This window comes from Halichoeres trimaculatus, unplaced genomic scaffold (assembly GCF_033239565.1).
Source record: "Halichoeres trimaculatus isolate MK-OKI-2021-1 unplaced genomic scaffold, fHalTri1.1 fHalTri1_scaffold_2, whole genome shotgun sequence".
NCBI lineage: Eukaryota > Metazoa > Chordata > Actinopteri > Labriformes > Labridae > Halichoeres > Halichoeres trimaculatus.
The window spans coordinates 32,502,909-32,529,610 of record NW_027437180.1 but is presented as its reverse complement, the minus strand read 5'-3'; the positions used below and the strand labels follow the sequence as shown (position 1 = coordinate 32,529,610).

Below are 26,702 nucleotides of genomic sequence, written 5' to 3'. Positions count from 1 at the left end.
ATTCTGAGAGTCCTCCTGCCGCTCAAAGCACCTGTTACTGTAGCCTTTATATCATTCAACCCTCCTCCTACTCACTCACTCAGGTCGGCAAGTGGGAGAGAGGCTCTTTGACGATGAGGTACCATGTGTGGCCTCGCTTTGATCTGTACTCGGCAGCCAAGGAGCACGAGGACCACCTGTCCATCGTGACTCTGGAGGAGGCGCCGTTTGTCATCGTGGAGGACGTGGACCCGCTCAGTGGGACTTGTATGAGGAACACGGTGCCGTGCCGCAAACAGCTGAAGCTCAGGTGAGAGTTCAGAGGCTGATTTAGAGAAAAGGGATAAAATTTGACTGTTTTTGTACAACAGAGTTCTTATCATTATTGTATTAATTTTATAAAGCAGTTGACAATATTTAAAAAAAGGTGTTGAAATGAATATTTTTTCTTTATTGATTAAGGGTGTAGAGGCGTTAATTTATACATTAAATGCCTTTTATGTTGAATTTAAACCCTTGATCTTCTCCAGAAGACTGTGGACCATGTGGACCATGGTCTCGGTTTCTCTCACTGTTATTTTTCTGGGCTTCTCTACCCTTCACCTTCATACCACAAGGGTCACCTTCACCTTCACCCTGCTCCAGATCTGATAATGAAATTTTTTCACTGGCATCATTTATGATCAATGGCCTACCTGAACTCTCCTGGGGGTGTCCTACATCTTATGGCTCAGTGCTCTTTTTTATTGATCCATCCTTTAGCTCATGTTTTCATCCATTCCTTCATTCCCAGTTTTCTCTTTCCCGTCATCACTCCCTTCAGAGACACCGTCTTACTCTGTGTCTCATAAATTGAATTTTTTTTTTTTTTACCATACATATTTCGTTCGTAATCATTTCAATGTTTTTTTTTTTCCATTCTGCCCTTAGAAATTTCGTTTAATAATTTAATATCTTTTTTTTTTCTAACCAGTAACCAGAAACACACAGTCTCAGACAGAGGTGTCAAGTAACTAAGTAAAAGTACTTCATTGAATTACCTAAATAAAAATTTGGGGTATCTTTACTTTACTTGGGTGATTATTTTTTAACCAACTTTTTACTTCTACTCCTTACATTTTCAGGCAGATAGCTGTACTTTCTACTCCACACACCAAAAAAATTAAAAATGATCTTAAAATTGCTGAAATTGCGCCTTCTGGAAAGAGTGAATTTGTTTGTGGATGAAAGAAATTTATAAACATGAAACCATTCCAACACCCTATTGGTTTGTACCCTGTCCATCACACCTGCACATGACCATGGCAGAGACTCAGAAGGGGGGGGGTTGAACTATATAAACCATATAAACTATAGGTTCCTATGGCATGGCTTAAGCTTTTGACCCTAATGGGATTCCCCCCAACCCGACCCCTTTAAGTTACTTTAAGTAGTTTTAACACCAGTACTTTTCCACTTTTACTTTAGTAAAAAGCTTGTGTTGATACTGAAGCCGCGTTTCCACCAAGCAGACTGGTTCGGTTCGTCTCGGTGCGGCGCGCATTTTGTGGTGTTTCCACTGACTTATACCGGGACAGATCCCTAAAAACCGAGACGAGCCGGCCTACTTTTTTGGGAACCTTCTGTATGGGTGCCAGACTAAACCGATCCGCTCTCAGAAGGTGGAACAACAACACTGCAGACCGTTGATTGGTCAAAAGAATCGTCACTTACCCCGACAGCGGCTGCATTTCTCCTGGCGGCACACAAAACTTCTCTGAAACAAAACTTGATTGTACTTTGTATCAAAGAGCTACATGCCAATCACAGAGAGGACGAAATGTCTTCCATCTGTGCTCTTTGTTTACTGTGTCGCATTTTTCTTCTTTGTTGGATGTAATAGCGGGGTAAGCTGCTACGGCGTCGCGCTATTGTTTAACAGCTGCGGCTTCCAGCATCCGGCTTACACGCCACCTACCACGAGAGGGCACAGTTTGCTGTGGAAACACAAACGGGATCAGGCTGAACTGTACCAAATCGTCCCAAATCGTACTGAACCGAACCGGACTGCTTGGTGGAAACGCGGCTTTACACCTTTACTAAAGTCTTTTAAACCCTAGTATCTATACTTCTACTTGAGTAATGAATGTGAATACTTTTGACACCTCTGGTCTCTGATTGTTTATGGTTTAGTGCAGTGGTCCCCAAACTATGGCCCGGGGGGGTGGATACGGCCTGCCTCCACATTTTGCCCGGCCCCCTAAACAATACCAGAGGCGCGTTATGATTTTTGACCACGTGATTGAGACTTACTCATGCATAGAGCGTAACTTTCTATTCCATCCTTCTGCAGTTTGTGCCCTATCTGAAACCCCTCCCTTAAAAAAAAAAATCCTGTTATACAACCATACTGGTAGTGAAATGTATTGTACTGGTAGGTGTTGTATCACTTAGTTCTGTGTCTTAGCCTGCTTTCTGGTTTTCACAGTGAAGTTAATGAGAAGGAGCTGCGAACAGTGGTGTCTACAAGAAAGTTAATATTTCATGGTCTTTTTTTCTGAGACAAACCTGAAAAGGGTTATTTAGTTATTTATTTCATGAATAGTGTTATATATTTCATTAATATTTTTATTATGTATATTCTGATTTTTTTTTTCTTGTCAAGATCCCAGAAATAATCATTAATATTTGGTTAACATATATTAATATGAGTGGCTTTCTGGGAAACAATAGATATTAACGTTTGGAAACCTCTGTGATCGTCACACTTTTTTTACATACTGACCCTGGCCCCCTGTTAGAGAAGGGAAAATGTTTGGGGACCCCTGGTTTAGTGTCTCTTCCTCACCCTCCTCTCCCTCTCTGTTCCACCTCACAGCAATCAAACAGGTGATTCAGGTATTTACATCAAGCGCTGCTGCAAAGGCTTCTGTATAGATATCTTGAAGAAGATCGCAAAGACTGTTAAATTCACATACGACCTGTACCTGGTCACCAACGGCAAACACGGCAAGAAGGTCAACGGGACGTGGAACGGCATGGTAGGAGAGGTGAGGACTCACTCTTTGTTGTTATTGCACTTATTTATTGCTGTAGTCCTTGGTGCTGAAGTTTCAAAGTTAAAGCAGATGAAGTTTCATCTTTGCATTGGCAGTAAACAGATTCAGAATACCCATAATTCACGTTTGATCGATGTCAGACAGACTTGCTGGCTGAAGCTTTATTGAGCCTGCAGAGTGTGTAAATATAGCTGTGTGCTCAGAAGAAATGTGTTTCGTGTTTTTCCACCAAAACCACTTTTGACCAGCGCCATCTTCACTCTTACAGCGGGTCTATTTTTTAATTGGCACCTTTTACCTTCAACTTTGTGGGTGTTGTGTCGCTTCAATTGAGCTTAGGAAGGCTCCATAAATACCAACTGATTAATAAAGAAGCCAAAGTAAATTTAGTATTTCTTTTTTCATCCTATTCCTGTGAGGAAGCATTAAAATTAAATAAGTTTAATAAATTGGTTATACAACACGCTATTTATATATATATATATATATATATATTTCCTAGATCAGTGAATGTGGGTTGATTGTTTCCTCTTTTTACTCATTGCTAATAAGCGTTGCATAATTTGTTTTTCTGCACAAAACAAACAGAAAAATAAGTTTGAAATTCAGTTCATGTAAATATGTTTTGCAATATCACCACCACAGCCAGGGGAATTGTTCAGAGCCCGTTAGTTTTTATGAAATGGCTGACTTAGTTATCTGATTAAGATTTCATTATCTTTTCTATCTTTATTTACTTCTGTGAGTTTTCTCTGTCTTTGTCAGCCATTATGCACCTGTACCCTCTACTCGGCCTGAGGGGGAGCGCTGCTCGTGTCTGTAAAACCTCAGTGAGAGATTTTGAATAAGAGACGGAGACAAAAACAAGTGCTTTAAGAGAGATAAAGTAATTTCAAGAGAGGAGGAAAAAAACACCCTGAGGGAAAGACCCACTTCTCTCCTGCACTGGTTTCACATTAGACATTCAGCACAATGCAGCCTTTACAAATCGATGTGATGTCCAATCTAATTGATTATGGAGAAGAGCGAGCAGCATCATTATCTTAGGAACAAAGGAGATGTGCCCAGTGATAGTAAAGTAGAGACTTTAAAGTGTCTGTTCTTAAATTCCTGAAGTAAAAACCAGCATCGAGTCAGAGCAATGCAAATGTACACAGCATTTATGCATGGATGCATTAGTCTTTAAATGCTTAAGTAAGCAGATAATGATTTAATTTGAAAGGAGAAAAACAGAACAACAGATGCAGAAAACAGAGAGAGTGAGAGGAAAAGAGAGGGACTTAATAAGAAAGTGTGAGGAGCAGAGAAAATAGAATAGCGTGTAGGATTTCTGCTCATACATATTCTTTAATAACACAGTTTAATTTCTTCATTAGTATCCATGGCCAGAGGTTAGCTCAAAGCTGAATGTGGTGAGAGGTAAGACAGGTTTGTGAAGAGTTTAATCTAAAGAGAGGTGTTTGTTTAGTAATTTTAGTGCCAGAAAAGCTCCTTGTGCATGTCCATCTTCTGCGTCTTCCTCCTGTACGACTGACTGTCTCTGTTCGACCTGCAGGTTGTGTTAAAGAATGCACACATGGCAGTGGGTTCACTCACCATCAATGAAGAAAGGTCAGAGGTTGTCGACTTCTCCGTGCCCTTCATAGAGACAGGGATCAGTGTCATGGTCTCCCGTAGCAATGGGACCGTCTCCCCATCTGCCTTTCTAGGTAAGGAGAGACGCACCTTGTGTTTCCGGAAGGTTCACAACTCAACCCAGAACGCTTGTACACACTCACACAAATACATCCATCACATAAGTCACTAAAAGATTGCAACATTTTTCTATTTTATTTTGTGTGCTGTTGGATAAAATATTAGACTACCTGTAGTCCATCCACTTAAGCTGCTTTTCCTAAACCCTGTGGGCGCAAGGTGGGGTTATCCTCTGAACAGGAAGTTGGTAGGACAGCTTGTTAACACAGACAACCAATTGATGTTTCCACACAAGCTGAATCTTATTGAGTATTTTTGTCTCATTCTAAGTAAAAATGGTCTTGTTATATTTGATACGAGCCAGATTCACCTGGTGAGTCCAGAAAATGTCTTGTTTCAAGTTATGTAAAGACAAAAAAAGAGGTCTAAATGGATTGTAACAAGTAAAAAAAAATCTGCCAATGGAACAAGAAAAATGTGCTCAAAAATTTGCTTGAAACCAGAGTAATGTCTCAATACAAGTAACTTTTCTCTTGTTCCATCAGCAGATTTATTTTACTTGTTACAAGCAATTCAGACCTCATTTTGTCTTTAAATAACTTGAAATAAGACATTTTTCTGGACTGGTCAGACGAATGTGGCTCATACTAAGTCTAAAAAGACATTTTCTACTGAAAATAAGAAAAAACACTTGATAAGATTTCTGTTTTTTGCAGTGTATGTTTTAGGACTGTTGCACATGGAGAAGATTCAAACCTCACATAGAAAGACACCTGTTGGGTCAGGGGATCAAACAAGGAACCTTATTGCTGTGAAAAAAAAAGACTTCAACCACTTCACTCCTGTGAAATGAAATATGTTTCATAAGTACAGTTGCTGATGGGATAAAAGGTAGTTTTAGTAATACTACCTTTTGGTTACTGAAGATAATTTATAAAGATTAATGAAAATAGTTGCCATAATGGGAATGCAAACTTAAACCACACTGCAAAAACTGAAATATGAGCATGTGTTACAGCTTATTTTAGGGTGAAGATTGCCTTTGTTTCTTTGTTTTTTAACCCATTAGCAGAATTTTTTAAGGAATTCTGGTGTCATTTTTTCCCTAGATGACTTGAAATAAGACATTTTTCTGGACTTTTCCCATGATGTGACTCTGTGACTCTAATAAGATAATTGGTGCTAAAATAAGAAATTAATACTTTCTTTGACCAGTTAAGCAGTGAAGCTGAGGCTGGCCTCCATTTTCAATGCTAAAAGCTACAAGCAAAGAAATGCACAACATGTTATAGAAATGGACAGTCAAACACAGGGCTTACTGAGCACGTCCCTGCTTTTGTAGACAGCCTCAAGTGGACACTCATGGAACTGCATTTTTTTACCTTTTACACAAGTTTCATTCTTCTACACGAAGCTCACTCTCTTTAACAGTTCAACCGTGCAGCTGAAAACAGACACATTTCATCATAACATGATGAAATACCTCCAAACTGAAATGCATGCTCACACACTCCAACTGTATCTTGTCATCATGTTGTTTTGAAGATGGGGGTCTGAAAACACCTCACTGTGGCTGCTCCAAATATGAACTCCCTACGATATTTCAAGAGGATTCGAAAAATGCCCATGGAGTTTTTTAACTGCATATTAGATGACTTATCCTTGTCAGTGTGCTGTCAGCTTCAAAATAAATAGACTACCGCTCCCCCTCGCTGCTTCCAAATGCCACCACACTGTGAGACTCAACTGTTAAACACTTTGAGTTTGAACTCACTGCTGCAGAGGTACGCAGTAATGGTGGACTGCACGCTGCTTTTTATTTTAGATGGATTCCTGCACACAGATGAGGGATGTTAACACAAAAAAGGCAAATGTGACGACAGCAAATCACATGAAACTAACTTTTCCTTAAAGAAATATAACACCTGACTGTCTCTGTGGCCTCCTGAGGCTTACAGCTGCAGAGTAGTATTCATCAGGTGACGTTGTTGTTGTTTTTTTCCTGTGACTACACTGAAATCGTGTTTGTCAGAAAATATTCTGTGTGTGAAAATCGCTGAGTGAAAAATGTGCCCATTTGTATGAGTACATCTGTCCATTCACACCTACCTACCTCCCTTTCTGTTTCTCTTCTGTGAAGTGCTTGTTAGCGCTCGCACAAACTCAAACACGGCCCATCAGTGTGAACCAGCGAGCACACCGTGCAGAAAAACAAATAATCATCTCGATACTAAGGGGTGATATTTTCTAAATATTCTTAATTTGGTTTAATGAATTTCTCCCCACATCGCCTCTTTCCTCTGCCTCCTCACACTGATGCTACCCCCACTCACGCTCTCCCACCTTGTCCTCCCACTCTCCCCCTCCCCCTCTCTGTGTTGCAGAGCCCTTCAGCGCCGATGTCTGGGTGATGATGTTTGTGATGCTGCTGATTGTGTCGGCTGTGGCTGTGTTTGTGTTTGAGTACTTTAGCCCAGTGGGTTACAATCGCTGTTTGGCAGACGGGCGAGGTGAGAGCACACACACACACACACACACTACACAACATACACACACACACACACACACACATCAGATGAGACTGTATGAGTTGATGCTCCATTTAGAGGCAAAGAGATGTAATAAATGAGTATTTGGTGACCTTTAATACACTTTTCAAACGATCCCCCTTTGTGTAAGATCATTTTGACAACCCCCTTTGAATGAGAGCGATAGCAGCTCTGGGACTCCATCATTGAGTACTTATCTACATCTACAGTCACTTAAGCTCTTTGACTAATGAAAAGGATCATTGACTTGAAGCAGATCACTGATCTGAAGTATTCTTAGCGTTGCTGCGAGAAGGAACGCTCCTCTGTCCTTGTATTACAATACAGTTTTTTTTCTTTGCTTTTCTCATCCTCAAACATTACGCAACCCAGACACATCACCACATCAAGGGCAGTAAAACAGGTGAACGCACTGAAGTAGATGTATTACCTTAATTCAAAAATATGTGTCAGGTTTAATGGTGTCAGACGGTATGGGACAACGTTACACTGTTGAGTCACATTATGTGCCAGCGGGCCATTCAAATCACTTTACACATCAAGATCAATGGCTCAGATTCAATCTATTTTTTCTCCTCCAGGTTGTTTTCAGCCGGCTCTGTTTGACTCCCAGGATTGCATTAGCTTGACACAAAAGCAGCCATTCAGAATAAAGTCTAAAGCACTGTTGCTGTTCACCGTCTCTTCATCAAAAGGGTAGATGAGATGTTAAGTTGTCATACAAACAGCGGACGAGTATTTGTTGCTTAGTTGCCTGGTTATCTCAGAGTGTTGTCTTTAACTGCTGCTCCAGCTGTAGCATAATTGTAGCCCACTGTGCACCCGTCTACTCCCCTCCACCCTCTCTTTCTGTGTCTCTGATGTCACGCAGCTATAGTAGGTAGTGTTTCCATCCCACTAGCTTGTCATAGTAATGTAAGGGGGGTGGTGCAGAGTTAGTCGGTAACAGCAGGTTGTCATGATGGAGGCCTGAGGAATGCATAGTGTGCAGCACAACCTGCGATCATCTTCAATCTGGGGTTTAGCAGTAACTCCTGTGTTTGTAGCTGCCATTTATCAAGTGTCTCCTGTGCTGCTTTTTATGAGCAACAAAACCAGTCGTACCTGCAATGAGTAACAACAGAAAACAGAGTGATAAATCATAAAACATACCACAGAGCACAGAATACAACATCGAAACAGTGACGACAAATTACTCATGATGTATGAAACCTTTGGCATCTTCTCCTCCCTGTCACTTTCTCTTTACCCCTCTTCCTCCCCCAACAGAGCCCGGCGGTCCCTCCTTCACCATCGGTAAGGCCATCTGGCTGCTTTGGGGTCTGGTTTTCAACAACTCTGTCCCCGTGCAGAATCCCAAAGGTACCACTAGTAAGATCATGGTGTCAGTTTGGGCCTTCTTCGCTGTCATCTTCCTGGCCTCCTACACTGCCAACTTGGCTGCCTTCATGATCCAGGAGGAGTATGTGGACCAGGTGTCAGGCCTGTCAGACAAAAAGGTGTGAATTTAAGACACTGTGAGGGGGTTATCAGGGGGAGAGCATAAAGTATGTAATGTGGGTAGCTGTAAAAACTGAACCAGAATCTCCACCGAGGTCATGGTCTCAATAATGGTCTTCATGTCATGATGACAAAGTTTACTTAAAGGCGCTGAGGATTTTTTGAATGATTTAGAAATCATCTCACTTTTGTTTATTTTCCTGTTCATAATCCACAATTTGAATCGAGATTATCATAATCAGTTATTTCTAAATAACATTTTGTCGATCAGGGATGCTATAGTGTCAGTGGTTGGTTCAGATTATCCTGAGTGAACGCAAATCCATTAACAGCCTGTACACTGAGAGTCTTTTTGTTGACACTATGCCAGCTGGCAAAGTTTAGCAGTGAGAAGCGAGACCTGTCCTTTTTCTCCTGAAGAAAATGGTTTCTTGGATTTATTATGTTGTAATGATGGACTCTGGGGCTGCACTGACAAAAAAAAGGAAGTCAGAGCAGAAGAGAGCTAAACAGAAGGAGAAGGATAGAACATGGGATAAAACATGGGTTCAGCTGTTTGTGATAATGTCTATTCCAACCCACATGCAGCAGTTATTCCACAGTGGTCTGTTCAAACTTTAGAGTCCTTCAGTAAAATGAAGAGCCAGGTCATGTTTGCTCTGCTTGGTGAGGTTGGAGTTGGTAGGTGAGCAACGGTAGGACATAACCAGGAATCGCCACACAGAACAAACGCTCCCTGGCAGGGGTCATATCCTTACAACAGCAGGTGAAAGTACTCATGGAAAACCAGGGCCCGTATGCACGTTCAGTTATTAAACAAACGGGATTGTTAGTCCTAACGCCCAGTTATGGAATGGCCTGTTTGGCAACAGCGTTAGCCGTTTGTAGAACTGCAAATAATTGTCCAACTAACTAATTACACCATGAAAGCAACAAAGGTGCAGATTACGTCATAATTCAGGGGAGCCTCCTAGAAAACCCCATCAAACAAATTCAAACTGCTCATGTCAACCACTCATAAACAGTAATATACCTGGCGAGCAGTAACGGTGCGACCGATAGAAGCTCAAGAAAAGCATTTTTTGCCAGAGAAATGGAGATGTTATTACAAGGATACACATGGTCAAACAGCTTTAATCCCTGAGTCAATCAGGTAAAAAGAGACAGAGAAAGTCTGGCGATCTTGAACAGAGTAAATGGGTGTGGTGTTTTCGAGCAGTAGAAAACCTCAATAATAAAATCAGCGATTTGAAAGCTGCTATGCAAAACAAGCACCCCACCAATGCCCCAGTACCTCGATGAATAACTTTTAAAGCAGTTTATGAAATCCAACATTTCACCACACACATCTTGGAAGGACCCAGACGCATTAAAGCAAAAAGTGACTCAAACTTGTAAAACTGACGGCAGCGAGCCTTGGCAGTTTGAGACTTCGATTGTCTCCCTTATCTCATCTAACCTTGCAGAGCAGACGGACCTGCCTGATTCAGTTTCTGAACTCCTGCAGGTCCATCTTGCCAGGCTCCAATGACCAACGATTTCACTCGGCTAAATTCTGACCGGCCCAATCAGGGAAGAGAGGCGGGAGCTCTGGGAGCAGACGTGACGTCAGCAGACTTTCGTACTTGTCAGCGTTCCTTTGATTCTTAAGTTAATTTTTTAAAACGGAAGCTGTCGTCTAACGCCTTTTTCACAGCTGTTTCTCGTGATTCAGTAGTTGTTCATTTATTGTTTCTTGGAAGCATCGGCTTACATAAGCTACGTCATACCGTGGCTTGATGTGGATTGGTCCGTGGTGAGTGTGTTAATCAGAACGGTCGTCCAATCACCAGCTGCTGATTTTTTTTAAAGTCCCGCCTCTGAAAACAAATCGGAAGAGCTGCTACCCAGATGGACTTGTGAAATAATTCAGTGGCGGATATATGAAACTGTCTGGTGTGTCAGGTTATATCTCATCTGTTCACTGAAAAAATGTTGTGTCTCCCAAATTAATTTTTTTTTGCTGTATGGCCACACATCGCCACCTTTCTAAAGGATTGTCCGCTGTATTTGCATATTTTGACTCAAACGGTAAAGCATTGCGCAATGTCTACCTTTAAACTGCTGAAAAGGCGCTGTAATCCTGCTGTTAGTGCCTGTAATGGTAGGGTACCCTTCCATTAAATCTAATGTTAATTTGGCTCATGCATACCAGGAATCAACTTTTTTTCGCCGTGAGTACAAACGGTCCATTTTCCCGCTAATTGCTTTTCATGTTTTCGGGCCCAAGTCTTTATCCCTTAAAAAGCTAAAAAAAAGTTTTCTAACAGTTTTTATCTCATCAAACCAAAAGTCCAAAACCTTGAACCTCTAAAAGTTAAAAAATACTTAACAAAGAAATCTGCAAAGAATCAGGTTTGAGAGCATTTAACTGGCAAATCTCCTGATTGTTGATGGAACTTTTTCCAAGGATAAAAAGTCACCAGCACTGATACGGATCAACTCAGCGTGCCGGTTTAATTTTAAATTAACTTGTTTTGAAGGCAACAGTCAACCCATTGATTAAACATAAAGATGAAAAGTTGAAAATACTTGCTTATTGTTTGATCAATTTTAATTATTTTGTGATGTTGTTTAGCTTCTACTATGTCGTTATTTGCTTCTCTTTATGTGATAGTACAATGAAATTGCTAACTAAGCCTTGAGAAATGTTGACGTGTGTCTTCGTGCTGCTTGGTGGATGGTTTGAACCTCTGTATGTTGAGCACAACCTTGAGCATTTAGCCTTTTTTATACTTCCAAAAGCACAGTCCCAGGCTCCTGCTCAACAGTGCATTAAAGACTATTTGTTGCAGCTCAGTGCTTTTTTCATGCTAACGAGCACTTCTCTGTCATTTTTCCTCTGTGTGGTTTCTTTTCCGGATAAACCCCCTCCACAGTTCCAGAAGCCTAATGAGTTCTCGCCGCCATTTCGGTTCGGCACGGTGCCCAATGGGAGTACAGAGCGCAACATCCGCAACAACTACAGGGACATGCACGCTTACATGACGAGCTTCCACCAGAAGAACGTGGATGAAGCTCTGTACAGTCTGAAGAACGGGTGAGGAAGAGAGAGATGGGAGAGGAGGGATGGAGAAACAGAAGTGGGAGGAAGTGGGGAGGGAGGGAGCAGAAAAAGAGCTCAGCAGGGAGAAAAAGAGCCAGGATGGAGCTGTGAGGTCCTGTTCTGATGCAATATGGAGCAAAAGATGATCAAGGTAAAAGCAGAGAGAGACGGAGAGACAGAGGGAGAGGGAGCGTTCTGGGCAATGTGGGTGGGCAGCCAGTGGGTCTGTGTATCTGCCTGCTGCTGGCACCCAGAAATAGCAGCATGGCCTGTGGTTGCTGTGAGAGCTCGCTAATATTCACTCTCTCTGCCTCTAAAAGCAAGTTAATAACTTCCTTTCCTCTGCACTTTCTCCCTCTGCCTGTCCTCTGAAGTTTCCATCAAGCGCTGACAAAGAATTAAGAATGCAAAGCAGCCAAGTACCTCTGGTGTTTGTGGGGAGTTTGAGCTGGAAGAGGCCTGTGGAGCCCGGAGGCAACTGTTTGATGGTCATTTGTCACCAAGCTGGAGACTGTCATGTCAATTGACCTTTCAGATCATTCATGTGAAGAGAATAGAAAAGAATATGGAGTGTCCCTGGGACATTATTCAGCCGTGACGGCCATGTGTGTCCGAGCCTGACACACAGGTTGTCCCAGGGTCAGTTTAGTCATTATGCCTGAACACTTGTTATACCTGAGCCCTGAGACAGCTGGGCATCCCTACTGTTGAAGGCCACAATATGTATGAAGCTTTAGGAGCTAGAAAGATCATTAATGGATTTTTTTTTTTATTTCAGAGTTGAATTTGCTGTAGCAAGAGGGAAAAGTGCATAAATGTTTCACAGCTCTCTCCTTGCAGGGTTACAATTTATTATCTGTGACTTTTATTCAGTTGTGCAGTTTAAAAGAAAAAAGGTAATGGAAACAAATATGTTTTTAATGGTGTCTAAACTTAGCTGTTTGGCATTGGCAGAGACTATTTGGCAAATTTTTCATTGCCTATTAACTCAGCTCCACTGCTCGTCCCACAAATGAATGTTCCTTGCACATGTGACACCATTTAAAAGGGAAATAAAGGGAAATAACAAGGCTTTCCAATAGTGTCAGATTTTTTTCGATCAGCATTTTTATAACAAAGAAAAAAATCTGCAAATTGTGCATTTTTTAGTCATTTGGAAAGGAATTTAAAAACAGACAAACCAAGTAGCCAAAATGTAAGAAAACCCTCAAAACATTCAGAATTATTCACATTTTTGTTACGAAAACTTAAAACAAGAACTCAGAAAAGCCCTGACTATTTTGATTGAGTGGTTATATATCAAGAGATCCACACACAGCCTACACACAACTTAATTGCCCTTTGACAGATATGTCAATTTATGTTATTTGATTTTTCAGCATTTTTCTTTCTTTTTTCTAACCTCTTAACCTTCCCTCCAAAATGCCCAGAACACCTGCAAAAGTAAAACCCAAATTAAATTAGATGCTGTTCTTGGTCTCTGTGTAAAAGTAACCTAAGTAGTCAAACTTATTGTAACTGTAATTACTTTGTAGCTACTGAAGTAAGAACACACAGGATTCAATTTTTTTCCTGTTATTCCTGTTATTTTGATTTATTTATTAATTTATTTATTTATTTATTTTCACGTAACGGCACATGAAAGGATGAAGGCATGAAAAAACTTAAACACCGTGTCATGCCTGGGGATATTATTGTCTATGAAGAGACCATAGATTGATCCAGTTGTTCAAATGAGGTGTCATTCAAAACAATACAATGTTGACACAGTAATACTGAGATTTAAATTAGCTCACCGATTGTATAAGGCTCTGTATTCAAATTTAAGTCAAAAAGCCTGTGGGCTGGCCATGACCTGATAAAGGTTTAAACACTGTACTGCTTTAATGTCAGCATACTGTCACACTGCACCACGCAAGGTGCCATTTATTGTCTGTGCTTGTTTACATCTGGGTAGTAGAGCATTACAACATTATAGCATAATAGCACTAGTCATTCACTGGAGCTACATCCCTGGCTAGTAGCAGGTGGCCAGACTACAACACAACATATAACCGACAGTTTGGATATGCAATAAAAAAATATTGATACCTTTTTTTAACCAGATCAATATTTGTGCTGCTGACTATCAAGGTAACAAGGGGACAACATTTGGTTGTTTAATGAACTTAAGACACACTTTCCTCATAGAAAGACTCTCATATCTCTTAGTGAAAGGGTTTGCCTTGTTTATGCCAGCAGAACTTTTTAATCTATCTCAAGCTAATGAAGAGTGAAAATTCAGTCCCTCTGGGTATCGCTTTATATTAAGGTCCTGTAATAAGCATTAATAAGACCTTTGTAAGTACTTATAAGATGCTTATTGACATTATTATTTGTTTATAAGACTATATAACTGCTTAATAAGTGTTTAATAAGGTCATTGTAAGGGTTAGGCCCCACAGGTTAGGTTTAGGCATGGGGCCCTGAATGGTTAGGTTTATGGGAAGGGCTGGGGTAGGGCTCATGAGAGATAAAAGCAGAAGACAAAAAACAAAGAGGGTTAGGGTTGGGGTTAGGTTCCATATAGCTTATAGATTAAGTTGTCTTGTAGTAACTATTACAATGACCTCATTAAACACTTATTAAGCAATTATATAGTCTATAAACAAATAATGTTAATACACATCTTATAAGTACTTACAAATGTCTTATTAATGCTTATTACAGGACCTTAATATAAAGCGTTATCGTCACTCTGTATAAACTAGTCTTGATACATGGAACAAAAAATATTTTTCTAGCAAGCTTCAAGGCCGATAAAAGAAAATAGGACAAGTGTCAAAGTTGTGGAGCATTACAGATCAGCTTTACCTTTTTGGTTTTAGAAGTCCCAAGTATCATAAAATCTCCACTTAGTATGAACTACAGGGTGTTAAAGTCAGTTACTGAGTGACTGTGTGTGGGATTTTTGGCACATTCATCAGTCTGAACTTAAGTTTAGGACAAATAAGTTTCCATTGCTGTTACATTGTAAACAAGTTTCTCTCACATTTTTTCCTTTTGGTGCTCTGCAGCAAACTGGATGCTTTTATCTATGACGCTGCGGTGCTGAACTACATGGCGGGTCGAGATGAGGGCTGTAAGCTGGTCACCATCGGGAGTGGTAAGGTGTTCGCTTCCACTGGGTATGGAATTGCCATCCAAAAAGACACGGGCTGGAAACGAGCTGTGGATCTGGCCATCCTCATGCTGTTTGGAGATGGTAAGTCATCAGTATTTGGATTATAGTTATTGTGTTTCTTTATTGTCTATTTTGTTGACATTTCCTTAATGCAGTTATAATATAGTCTATTAAAACATATCAATATTAGAGGACATTAGAAGACATAAAAGTAGCATATTACTCATGTAATTCTGGAGAAAATGCTTTAAACAGTGTCCTATTTTTTGTGTTTCAATATCCTTAAAGCGATTAGCCCTTTAAATAGAGCCCTAAAACAATATAACTAGAACACCCATTTAGATTCAGCATATTTAGGATAATTTAATTCCCCACAGTCTTTAGTCAGCATTACAGATCAAATGAAGAATTATCGGTTGAAGTTTGACCTGGCCATTGTTGCATGATTGTAAACAAGAAGTCATAAAAGGAGCTGTGGACGAGCCATGAAGGTGAAGGTGGTCAGTGCTCGTTACGATGACAACCCACAAACCTGCTGCTGGATCCCGCTGCTCGATGAGGCTGTCAGCAGCAGGACGAGGCCTCCAGAGCCAGGTTGGCACAGTTCAGTCCTTCATCAACAGCGAGCAACCAGCAGGCTTGGGAGGCTGCAGCTGCTGCAGTTGCAAGAAGTGAAAGCTTGAGTGTGGATGAAGTTTGTTTGGAAACTCTGGAGGTTAGGGCTGTTATGATGGTTGAGCTTCGGGGATGTGAATCTTCTTATTGTTTGACTGGTTGTGATTGACATGTCTCCTCAGAGTCAAGGGGAATTTAAAAACAGAGTCCTTGGTGTGGCAGTCTGGGATTGTGGATTTATATATAAGAAGGGAACTCTAAGATGTGTTTTTTAAATTTTTAGGCTCAGTCTACACCTCTGTTTGAGTATTTTTTCTGCAACAGAGATGTTCTATGTTAAAACACTTCCTCGTGTTTTTTATCTCCCTTTCATCATCTTTGCCTTGAAATAACCACAAATAACACTGGGGAACAATAAAAAAAAAATCCTTTGAGTTAGATTTTTATGCTGATTTAAACTAAACTTGGCATGCTGATTCCAAAATTGCAGTCAGTTTCTTTTTTTTTTAGCACGTCAAGTTTTTCCTCCACAGCTTACCCTCCAGATAAGCAAAATTCCGCTGATTAGCTGTAGTAGGACTTGACAGCTGATTACGATTGGACTCATCTACAGCTACGCTGGAACTTGAGGTGTGTGCAACTCCCAATAGGTCAGTACTATCAATATCTGCAAACAGAAAGCTAGCATAGTAGGAATTAAGAGGATTTGTGCTGGCTAACCTCTTAACCTTGTAACCATAGGCAAACATCTGTAATTTCTATTTTGTTTTATGCTGTTTTTTAGCTTTCAAAGCTTGTAACTATTCCATCGTAGTGTCTTATTTACATAGGTATATATTTCCTTAGTTCCAAATCATGTCTCCTGTAGCTCCTCCAGTAGCTATATCTTTTGTAAAAACACAATAGTGTTAAAGAATATTGATGTCATGCCTGTTTCTTTTCATATTTTATTTAAGCTATGGTCTTTGATCTGAAACCCAGTTTGGCTGATGAGACACATTTGAAAAATGCAGCCTCACTCACCCCTCACCTCTGTGTTCCAAGATCCCACCCCCCAGCTTGTATGGCCCTTATTCGCCTCCTAACAACCCCCTCCGACAGAGCAAGAAGCCAGCCAGCAGAAATTGTAACAAACATGACAGTCATCCCGCTTGTAGCACACGGTGGTAGCTTTTTCAATTGGACCGGTGCAATCAAAACCATAAATTAGACGGCATAGCAGGTCTGGTGTTGCCGTTGCCAGCTGATCAGAGCAAAACCGACTGTCGGCGGGGCTTTACCTTTCTCTGCGTGTCTTCACCAGCTCAGTTTACAATACTAAAGTTGCTAAACTCTATTGACAGAGCCGACCCGTTCCGACCAGCAACGTTCAGTCATCAGCCAGTACAGGCACAGACTAACCAGAGTTATTCAGCTGACATCTCCCACTGTAATGAAAAAAGTAGTTACCTGTTCAACAGAAATTTGTCTGTCTCTGCGTCAGTTTTCAGTCCCAAATCCCTCTGCAGCTTTTTACACCGGTCGTACATTTCTCCAATATTCAGTCTCCGCTGTGGAGGGTAACAGTAACAGCTTCCTGGTTTCGGTCTTCTCCAGCTCCATGACGCCTCAGTAGCTGAACAGCTAGCTGACGTGAGAGGAGTAGTGGGGAAAGACGAGGCGGGACCATGGGTGGGACGGTGCGGAGCAGGGGAGACAGGGGATTGGATGGACTCAAGCACAAACCTGAAATAAGGGGGACGGCGGTTCGGATTGGTCAATTATTATGCTGTTTTACAGCAATGTACTGAATGGAATTTTTTGTTCTTTTTGCTTCTTATACTGCGTAGAACGGACCATCGGATCAAAACGGCTTCATAAACGGTGTTAATAATAATAACAAAGCTTCCAAATCATAGACCATAGCTTTAATGTCAGTGTTTGAAGACTTTTAGAAAACAAGCACATATCTGTTCAGTTAAGTATTTTTTATATTTTTTTAAGAAAACAGGGACCTATAGTTCAAAAACTTGACGTGCTAGGGAAAACTAAGATCAGTTTTGGATTCCACACCCAAAAATTAGTTAAAAACAGCTGTCAGACCTAACTCAACAAAAATTGTGTTCCCCAGTGAAATTCACTTAAAAAATTCAAGGAGTGGTAGTTTACAAGATATGCTGGAAGAAGCAGATATAGAGGCTGAAATTTAAACTCTTTCCCAGCTTCAACAGCTGTTTAGTGCTCTGAACAGGGAGTAAAAGTGGACTACAGCAAGGGTTTATAAGCAGCATGTGTGTTTGTAAAAGTTGTTGACAAACACACATGGGCACGATATCTCTGATGACACAAGCTCCTTATTATGGGAATATTCAAATTAAAAAGCAAAGAGGTTTTTTAAACATCTCTTTTTCAAGTGCAGGTCACACACAGATTCACATCAAACAGCAGCACACAAGTAGGAAGCCCAGAACACCAACAGGAGGAAGAAATTTTAGAAGATTTAAAGATTAATACACCCATCAGGGGAAAGTTGAATCCGGGGTAAGTTGAAGAAATCGTGGTGCTGCTGTATGTGCCACAGAGCAGTGCTCTCCATTTGTAGGTCAGTTTTGTTTTGAGCCCCAGCTGCTCCTACGAGTTTTGGGTAGTGACCGAGAGAAGCGGGCTGGACGCCTGGCGTCACTCTGGGAAGATGACGAGTGCAGTGATCCATGAGGGCCTCTGCACTGAGCTGCTGCCGCTCCGTCATGATGAGCTGATCGAGCCAGTTGAGGTGGTTTGTGTTCATTGTTAGGATGCCCATTTGGCACCTCTGTCTGGACGGGTTGGCTTAAAATGACACTTCTCTAATTTGGAGGACACAGATGATGATGAAGCAGGACAGACCACAGGGACGTTTACCATCTGTTTGAGCAGCTAATGAGACATTACACCTTTAGTTACAGACACGGAAATCAACTCAAAACTCTGGGGTGCTGTTCTTTTAGATGACATTTCAACGCTGCAACTGAGCTGATGTTCTGCAGGAGATGAAGTTGGCCTATTTTTAACACTGCTCAGAGATTTAGATAAACATTTAAACACTACAACACCAACAACTAAAGGAAACCATAAATCTGTTCAAATAAAAAAATTACAACCAGTTCTGCTGTCAAACATCATTTCTTATTAAACATATGAACTCAGATTATCCTTTGACACTTTCTGAGTCACATGATCAACACTTCTGTGAGCACATCATTTACTTTAGGTCACTGCAGAAGGGGTTTGACAGCCTTATATTGACTCAGGAATCTTTGAACCGTGAAGCATGAAATATCTAAGCATCAGGTATGAAAATGACTCTGAGTTTTTGAAATTAACTCTAATAGTTGTGGAGTAAAATAATACAAACATAGCTTCATCTATTTTAACTACGGTTAGATTTTGCTGTAGCAGTATGCAACAAATGGTTGCAATCTCGGAGGTATGTCTCCATTTCAACCAACAGATCTGCAGCAACAGGATGTCGGGTTAGGTGAAAGACACTGTGAGAGCTTTATAAATTTTCTTGATGACCTCACTTTCATATATGTGATTTTTCATCATCTACATCACCTGAGCACTAACGCCTCCCTTTGTTAGTGGTTATTTGACATTTTAATCCCAGTATTTCCCAGCCTGTTAGGTAAGATTGTCCCACTTCTAAAGCCGTGTTTCCACCAAGCAGACCGTTTTCGGCATATCTTGTTATGGCCCGCATTTTGTGGTGTTTCCACTGACAGATCCCCAAATAACCAAGACATGCCGTCCCACTTTTTGGGACCCTTTGGTATGGGTGCCAGACTGAACCGATCCGCTCTCTGAAGGTGGAGCTACAACACTGCAGACCGTTGATTGGTCTAAAGAATCATTACTTACCGTGCAACAGTGGCTGCATTTCTCCTGGCGGCACACAGACTTCTCCAAAACAAAACTTGATTGCACTTTGTATAAAGAGTTATATGCTAACCACAGAGAGAATGAAATGCTGCATGTCTTCCATCAATGATCTTTGTTTACTGCGTCATATTTTTCTTCTTCGTTGGATTTATTAGCGGGGTACACTATGTCGTGCTGCTACGGCGTCACGCTGTTATTTAACAGCCGCAGCTTTCGGCATCTGGCTTACACGCTGCCTACCACGAGAGGGCACAGTTTGCTGTGGAAACGCAAACAGAATCAGGCTTAACTGAACCAAATCGTTCCAAACCATACTGAACCAAACAAGACTGCTTGGTGAAAACGCAGTTTAACACTGGAGTCCCTCAAGGCTTTGTGTCAGGCCCACTTCTTTTTTCTCACTTTGCCTTTGTCTACACACTGTTACATTTTTACAATACCTTTACAAAGTTAGCAGATAACACAACTGTGATTGACCTGATAGGCAACACTGTCAAGTTGGCCTCCTTGGAACCTGGCAGGTTTCTGGGTTTCCACATCTCAGAGGATCTCTTTTTTCTGAGGCCGCTTCAGGAGGCACATCAGTGCCCTCAGAGACTGGTGAACTTCTGCTACTGTATCATCAAAACTGTTCTGGTTGGGTGGTGAACACCTCTCAACTGAGTCTGTCCAATGCAAGCAGTATCTGCGACAGCACGGTCAGGGTCAGCTCTCATCCCAAACCCATCTGGAGGCGCTATAGACCTCCTCATTTGAAGACCAGCAGGCTCAGAAACAACTTCTGCCCTCCTGCTGTCACCTTGTTAAACTCTTGCTGAACTCTGCACAACAGAGATAAATGTTGTTCAACCTTTAGGCGATGTAACAGCAACTGTCTCATTGGTGGTTGATGGACTGCATCAAACAGCGCCCTTTAAAACTTCCAGTCAGTCTTACGGTGCTTTACAGTTAAATTCACTTCAATCACACACATGTGCATTCATTCACTTATTCACTACACACAAAGGGTGATCTATTCATCTCGATAGAGTCTGATTCTTGTTCACACACTCACTGATGGCAACGCCGGCGGGAGCAATTTAGGTTCAGTATTTTGCCCAAGGACACTGACAACCAGACTGAAGGAGCGAGGGATTGAACTGCTGATCCAGCACTTAGTGGACAACATGCTCTACCTCATAAGTCCTAAGCTCTCCCTTCATAACAAAAAGACCTGAAAGACTGCAGCTCTACAGTGAACCCCCTTTTTTAGCTCGCTCAGAGGCAAATCAAGCGCCTGGGTCTTTTCTATTCTTGAAATTGTAGATTGAATTAATTGATAAAAATAAAACAAAAAGTCCTAAAGCAAAGTAATAGTTTATAGAAGTTTAACGACTTTTTTGTAGCACGTTTAGTTTTAACCTTGAGGTTGCATTTCATCAAGGATGTGACAGAAACAAGTTTCATGAACATTGTTAAGCGTATATTTGGCTGACAGGATAATGAAATTTCCTTTTCCTGCTCACAGAAATGGAAAGAATCTCCAAAAACAGTCACTCCTTGTGTTAAATCGTATCTCGTTCTTCTCTTTATTCACTGCAGAATAAGTGTTTCTGCTTTAGAAGAAGGAACGGAGGTCTTTGGGGAACAGGGACTTGGAATACGGGATATTTTGAATGCTTAATCTGCTTTTGTTTTGGCAGCACTTCAACATTTTGTGTCTGAGGGAAAGCTTCATCTTAAAGAAACTCTCGTTCCTGAAGTCAGTCCTTTCCTGGGGAACACATCTACAGTCACACTCCACCTCCAGAGACTGTATGTGCTCCATACTGCTCACCACCTGCCAGAACATATACCAGGCAGCAGGCTAACACACATAAACACAGACACACACTCATACACACACAGCCTTCGATGTGATCACTTTCAATCCCTGTGTGAGTGACGGATGCTGCGGTCAGCACAGACAGAACATTCACCTTGGATCAGATCTGCAGGAGATAAATCGACTCAGACTTCCACATGTTTGCATGTTTGTGTGTCTGCAACATGTCCGTGTGTGTTTGCGACTGTGTGCAGACTTGAGTGTGTGTTCCCTTGAGATCAGATGATACGTCTGCACAAATTTACCCAATCGGCGTAACGTCTTATTGTTCTGTCGACTCAGTACAAGAGGCCAACGCATCAGACGTTCCCTCTCAGTACTTCCACTGTCAGCACACATACTTTACTCCAGGTGAGACGATCAGACTCATCCATGTTTGCACATATCTGTCACTTCCTGTTAAGGGTCCAGATGTGAATATGATGTAAGTCGTATGTGCAGAGAGAGCATCAGCCTTCTTCTAAGAAACCCAGTGGCTTTACTTCTGAACAGATGCAAGGTCGTGAGAAATATGGGAAAAATTTAGAAAATAAAGAACAGAGCGGTGGGAAAGATGATAAATGAGAGCAGAAGGCGGAGTACGAAGCAGAAAATAATTATTATGATATAGATTTCAATTACAGTCTGCTTATTGATCCAGTTCCAGTGTTTCTATTTGGGTCATGCTGTTGAGCTAAAACTGAGTGCATACACAGATTGAAAATCTGTGTCGAGGAGATCATCTTGTTCTGCTCAAATTTAAAGTTTGTGAATAAAAATCAATCATGTCATCATTGAACTGGCTGTCACTGCTGCTCGAAAGATACATTTCCAGAAAGTGTTTGCTGTGCCTGCCTTTGCTTCTTTTTTTTAGGAACTTTTTTTAATAGAAGATTTTGGGAGTTTGTTCTGTTCTAAATTTAGGCTGAATCCAATTAATAAGCTGGTTCAGCAACAAGGCTTGGGGCAGGTCGTTGAACCCAGAGTCTTCAGCTGAAATGTTGATTATATTTCTTTACAGGTGATGGAGATTGGTCTACTTTAGAGAGCAAGACTAACTATTTTCAACATTTATGCTAAGCTATACTGGTGTACATATACCAAGGATGAATTTGCCCACTGTTCTACCAGCCACAAACTGAAGCACTGCTAGCTGGCTGGCTGGGACGCAATTTCTATGTGTTTTTTTTTGACCAGAAGGTCCAAAAACTTTTAGTTTTAGTCTCCTGGTAAACTATTACCAAGAAGGCTCGAAGACCCAGGTGGATTATGGAAATCTGGCCTGCAACTCATGGGTAAAAAAAGAAAGAAAAAAAAGTAATTGCAATAAACCGCCACTCCAGGAGAGGGCAATAAGTCAACGGCCATTCAGCAAAATTGACTCCATTGAAGGAGACAGAAAATACATCATGGAGGAAACTGGTTTTGATCGGCTTTATTGCTCTGCAGATGGATTTGTTGAACTGGCATTTGAAAGAAGAAGAAGGGCGCTAGTGGCAAAGCCGTCGCTGGTCAAAGAAGTTTCAAAAAGCCTAAAGTGCAAAAATCAACGTTTGTTCTGGCTCAAAAATTGAGCCTGTTTATTAATGAATTTCACAGGGATGCATGCTTATCAAATGGTTTGTGATTATCATTTAATACTGATCTGATGAGGTTATTTTGACACATCTATATACAACAATAAAACTGAACTTTTTCTGTATACCTGAGGACTTCCTCCGTGTTTTCACAGCTGTTAACTGGATATCCACCAACACATTTAAGTGAACGCCTCCAGATTGCAAGGCCACTCTTTAAACGTTAACGCTGGGAGCTGACAGAGACATTCACACTATCAGGCTCAAAGAAGACCATTGTTTGGGACAGGGGTGGCCAACCTGCGGCTTGTGAGTCACATGTGGCTCTTTGCCTTTTGGTGTGCGGCTCCTCGATCCATTTGTAAAACTGATATATTGATGCCAACATTGGGAGCAGTACTGATCAATACTTGGGTGATGAGATTGATACTTAAGTTTCAGTTTCTTTTCTCTACATGTGCTCCTCTCAATTGTTTGTAACCTTGTAGATAGATAGATAGATGGATAGATGGATAGATAGATAGATAGATAGATAGATAGATAGATAGATAGATAGATAGATAGATAGATAGATAGATAGATAGATAGATAGATAGATAGATAGATGGATGGATGGATGGATGGAAATTTGTCTCTTCTGCAGTAAAAACAGAAGTTTGTCTTTGACAGGGCTCCAAATACAAATTTAAACACACTTACAAACACAATTGATCTCTCTTTGAAAATTAGAAATGTATATATTGTTATACTATGTCATTTTGTTTATGTGTAAGAGGAAGTGCGTTTGTAAGACCACGATTTTTGGAGGGGGGTTTTGTGGCTTTTTGCAGTACCACAGTAATTTTTGTGGCTCTTGGTCCCTAACTCGTTGGAAACCCCTGGTTTAGGAGATACCAGGAGAACCACGTCATCACAGCTGTGTGTGATCTTACTGTGGGCAAAAAGTGAAATAAAAACACAGTGGATGCTCTACTAATCAGAAACATGCAGCTTTTAGGCCTCACCCCATAAAGTTCCTACTAACCCTCAGGCATGGCCATTCCCAGGGGTGAATTTAGAAACCCAGTACTAAATTTGACCCTGGTTCCCCCAGTTGAAAAGCATGTTTTGGTAAAACTAGTTCAAAGCTGTCCAAAGCAAACACACAACCACTTTAACACACAATAGAGTGGAGCAACAGTCGTGAAAATAATGTGCCTCTTGATCTCACACAGAAACATATTATCAGTTCAGATCAAACAAATCTCCCTGGACACATCCTCCGCTCTAAGCAGCTGCCCCTCCTCATCCTTAGTGTCAGACATTTTAGGGCGGAAACACTTGTCACATGACTGCGTGCACTTCCTCCCCGAGGACTGTAAAGTCCCAGCCGGCGGTTTGTTTCTGCCAGACGAGGAAGGGATAGCCTTGCATAAGCAGTCTTTAATGAGGATCAAGCTCTGGGGGGTGTCCACTCAAAATAATGTGAAGTGGCAGATTTTGCACGTACATGAGACCTGAGCTGTTTTTGGCATCAGCTCACCATCCCCAAAAAAGTGTCCTCTCTTCTCACTCACAGTGACATCCTCAAACTCCTGAGGGGGAACTTAGCCCCAGTCACACATACAGTAACAACCATACAGTCACCTGTGTGTGTTTCCTCCCTGCAGGTGAGATGGAGGAGCTGGAGGCCCTGTGGCTCACCGGCATCTGCCACAACGAAAAGAACGAGGTGATGAGCAGTCAGCTGGACGTGGACAACATGGCGGGTGTCTTCTACATGCTCGGAGCCGCCATGGTTCTGTCATTACTCACCTTCATCTGTGAACACTTGTTCTACTGGCAGCTGCGCTTCTGTTTCATGGGCGTGTGCTCCGGGAAGCCCGGGTTCACCTTCTCCATCAGCAGAGTGAGTGTTCTACTTTAGGTCAGACCTCGATAATCCCAACAGAGAGATCACAGGAGAGGTGGTTTTAAATCCACTGAGTATGCTGGTGTTGTATCTAGTTAGTCAGTGTGGATTCACCTGATTCACCTGTGGCTTTTTCAGCACAAAACCCAAGTCAACAGAAACCCACACTGCAAGTCAGAGAAGCACAAGAGAGCAGTAATGAAATTTAAAAATCGTGCAGACATTGGACCTTAAGCTTCTCAGTCCAAAAACTGATTTTTACCTCACTTCTTTTTCAAAATGTCTACTCCTGGGACACGTTGGCATGGGCAGAGATGGAGTCACCTTCATCCATCAAGACACAGAACTAGTCGCTTTAAGCCTATATCATTCAGCAAGTGATGGTGAAATTGAAATCTGGGATAATTTTAGCTCTTACATTCAGATGATAACATTTGATCAATAAATCTGCTTTAAAGCCAACAAGCCAGAAACAACTAAGGCCCAATACTCTTTAACATAACAGAGTCTACCTCCGGAAATGTTTTTTGTCTTGTACTTTTTTAATTCAAGTTTTTGGGGTTCAAAAGAAGAAAAGCAGAATCAAACCAATCTGTCCAAACTTTTTAGCTCATAATTCCTGGCTAAAGTTTAATTTTTATAAAGTTACAGAACCAACTGTTAGACACAGTAGAGCTTAGAGTTTTTTTCTGTTGTTTGTTTACTTTTGCTGTATCAATGGTTTGTGTATTATTTCCGGTGCAAGGTATCTTTCAGATTTCTTTATTCATAGAGAGCAGGAGGGCGGATAGTACAGGATGCAAGGAGAGAGTAGGGAGTGACATGCAGGAAGGTGCCGCAGGTTAGATTCAAAAACAGCCCAACACAAGCTAGCCTCATGGGGCACGTATCTTAGACTGCTAGGTTATAATTGTGCCCAGGAACTGTAATTTTTAGTGTATCCATATCTGCTTTATTTCTTAAAACCAGAGGTTTCCGCTTGTTTCCCAATTAGTAAGTAACAAAAGAAGCCATAAGGTAATCATTAATTGACATTTCCACCCATTAAGGGCAATGAAATCGAAACTTAAATGTGTGCCTGTTTAAAGAGGTTGTGAGGAGTTGGAAAGTAAAAAAGTCTACTTTCTAGATTTATGCCTGATTGTAATCCACATTTTAAAATGAGGCTAAGGCTAATTAGCCTTTAGCTCAACACAGGGGCCGAGCTGTTTGTGATAATGTTCATTCCAACCCACAGTCAGCAGTTATTCTGCAGTGGTCTGTTCAAACTTGAGAGTCTATCAGTAAAATGAAGAGTGAGGTTACATTTGCTCTGATTGGTAGATGACTGGCAGGACATAGCTAACCAAGATTTACCAACATTTCACATTACAGACATGTCTTAGAGCATTGGACTGCCAGCTGAGTTAAATATAAACGGCTACTAAACTACATACAAACTGACAGTGTTTACTTGTTGTCACGTTAGCCTACTGATACGACGGAGCACATGGCTGCAGATAATGCTACACATAGCTAGCTACTACAGCGTTTGCTTGATGTCATGTTTCAAACCGTAGCCCCATGTAACTGTACTGATAAATACCTTACCTTAGCACGTTGTATCTAGTAAAAAGGTGATTCGAACAAAAAAACAATTGTTTCGATCTGATCTCCATTTAATTCCAAAACAAATGTAAGAGGCAGTCCAATTACAACAGATCCTCCTCACAACATCTTTAAGGGTTATCATAAGGTCAAGCCTGAAGCAATCACATTAAGCACAAATGCTACAAGAGATCATTTCTGTCAGATTTATACAACCAGCCTCAGCATGACACACAGTACATGTCAGCCTGCAGCCTGTAACAAAGCCCCTTGTTCATCA

The 26,702-nt window shown here is 41.2% G+C and overlaps 1 protein-coding gene across 7 annotated transcripts in view; it reads left to right on the top strand.

The window, feature by feature from the left end:
- The window catches only part of grin2bb (glutamate receptor, ionotropic, N-methyl D-aspartate 2B, genome duplicate b), a 163,425-nt gene that overhangs the window by 128,505 nt on the left and 8,218 nt on the right, over positions 1–26,702 (top strand). For all 7 annotated transcript variants that reach the window (XM_074688244.1, XM_074688236.1, XM_074688208.1 and 4 more), the window contains 8 exons: positions 84–289; positions 2,837–3,008; positions 4,573–4,726; positions 7,097–7,222; positions 8,531–8,760; positions 11,680–11,840; positions 14,903–15,090; positions 24,594–24,832. In XM_074688244.1, the coding sequence (XP_074544345.1) occupies positions 84–289; positions 2,837–3,008; positions 4,573–4,726; positions 7,097–7,222; positions 8,531–8,760; positions 11,680–11,840; positions 14,903–15,090; positions 24,594–24,832 (1,476 nt within the window). The remainder of the gene's footprint in view (positions 1–83; positions 290–2,836; positions 3,009–4,572; positions 4,727–7,096; positions 7,223–8,530; positions 8,761–11,679; positions 11,841–14,902; positions 15,091–24,593; positions 24,833–26,702) is intronic.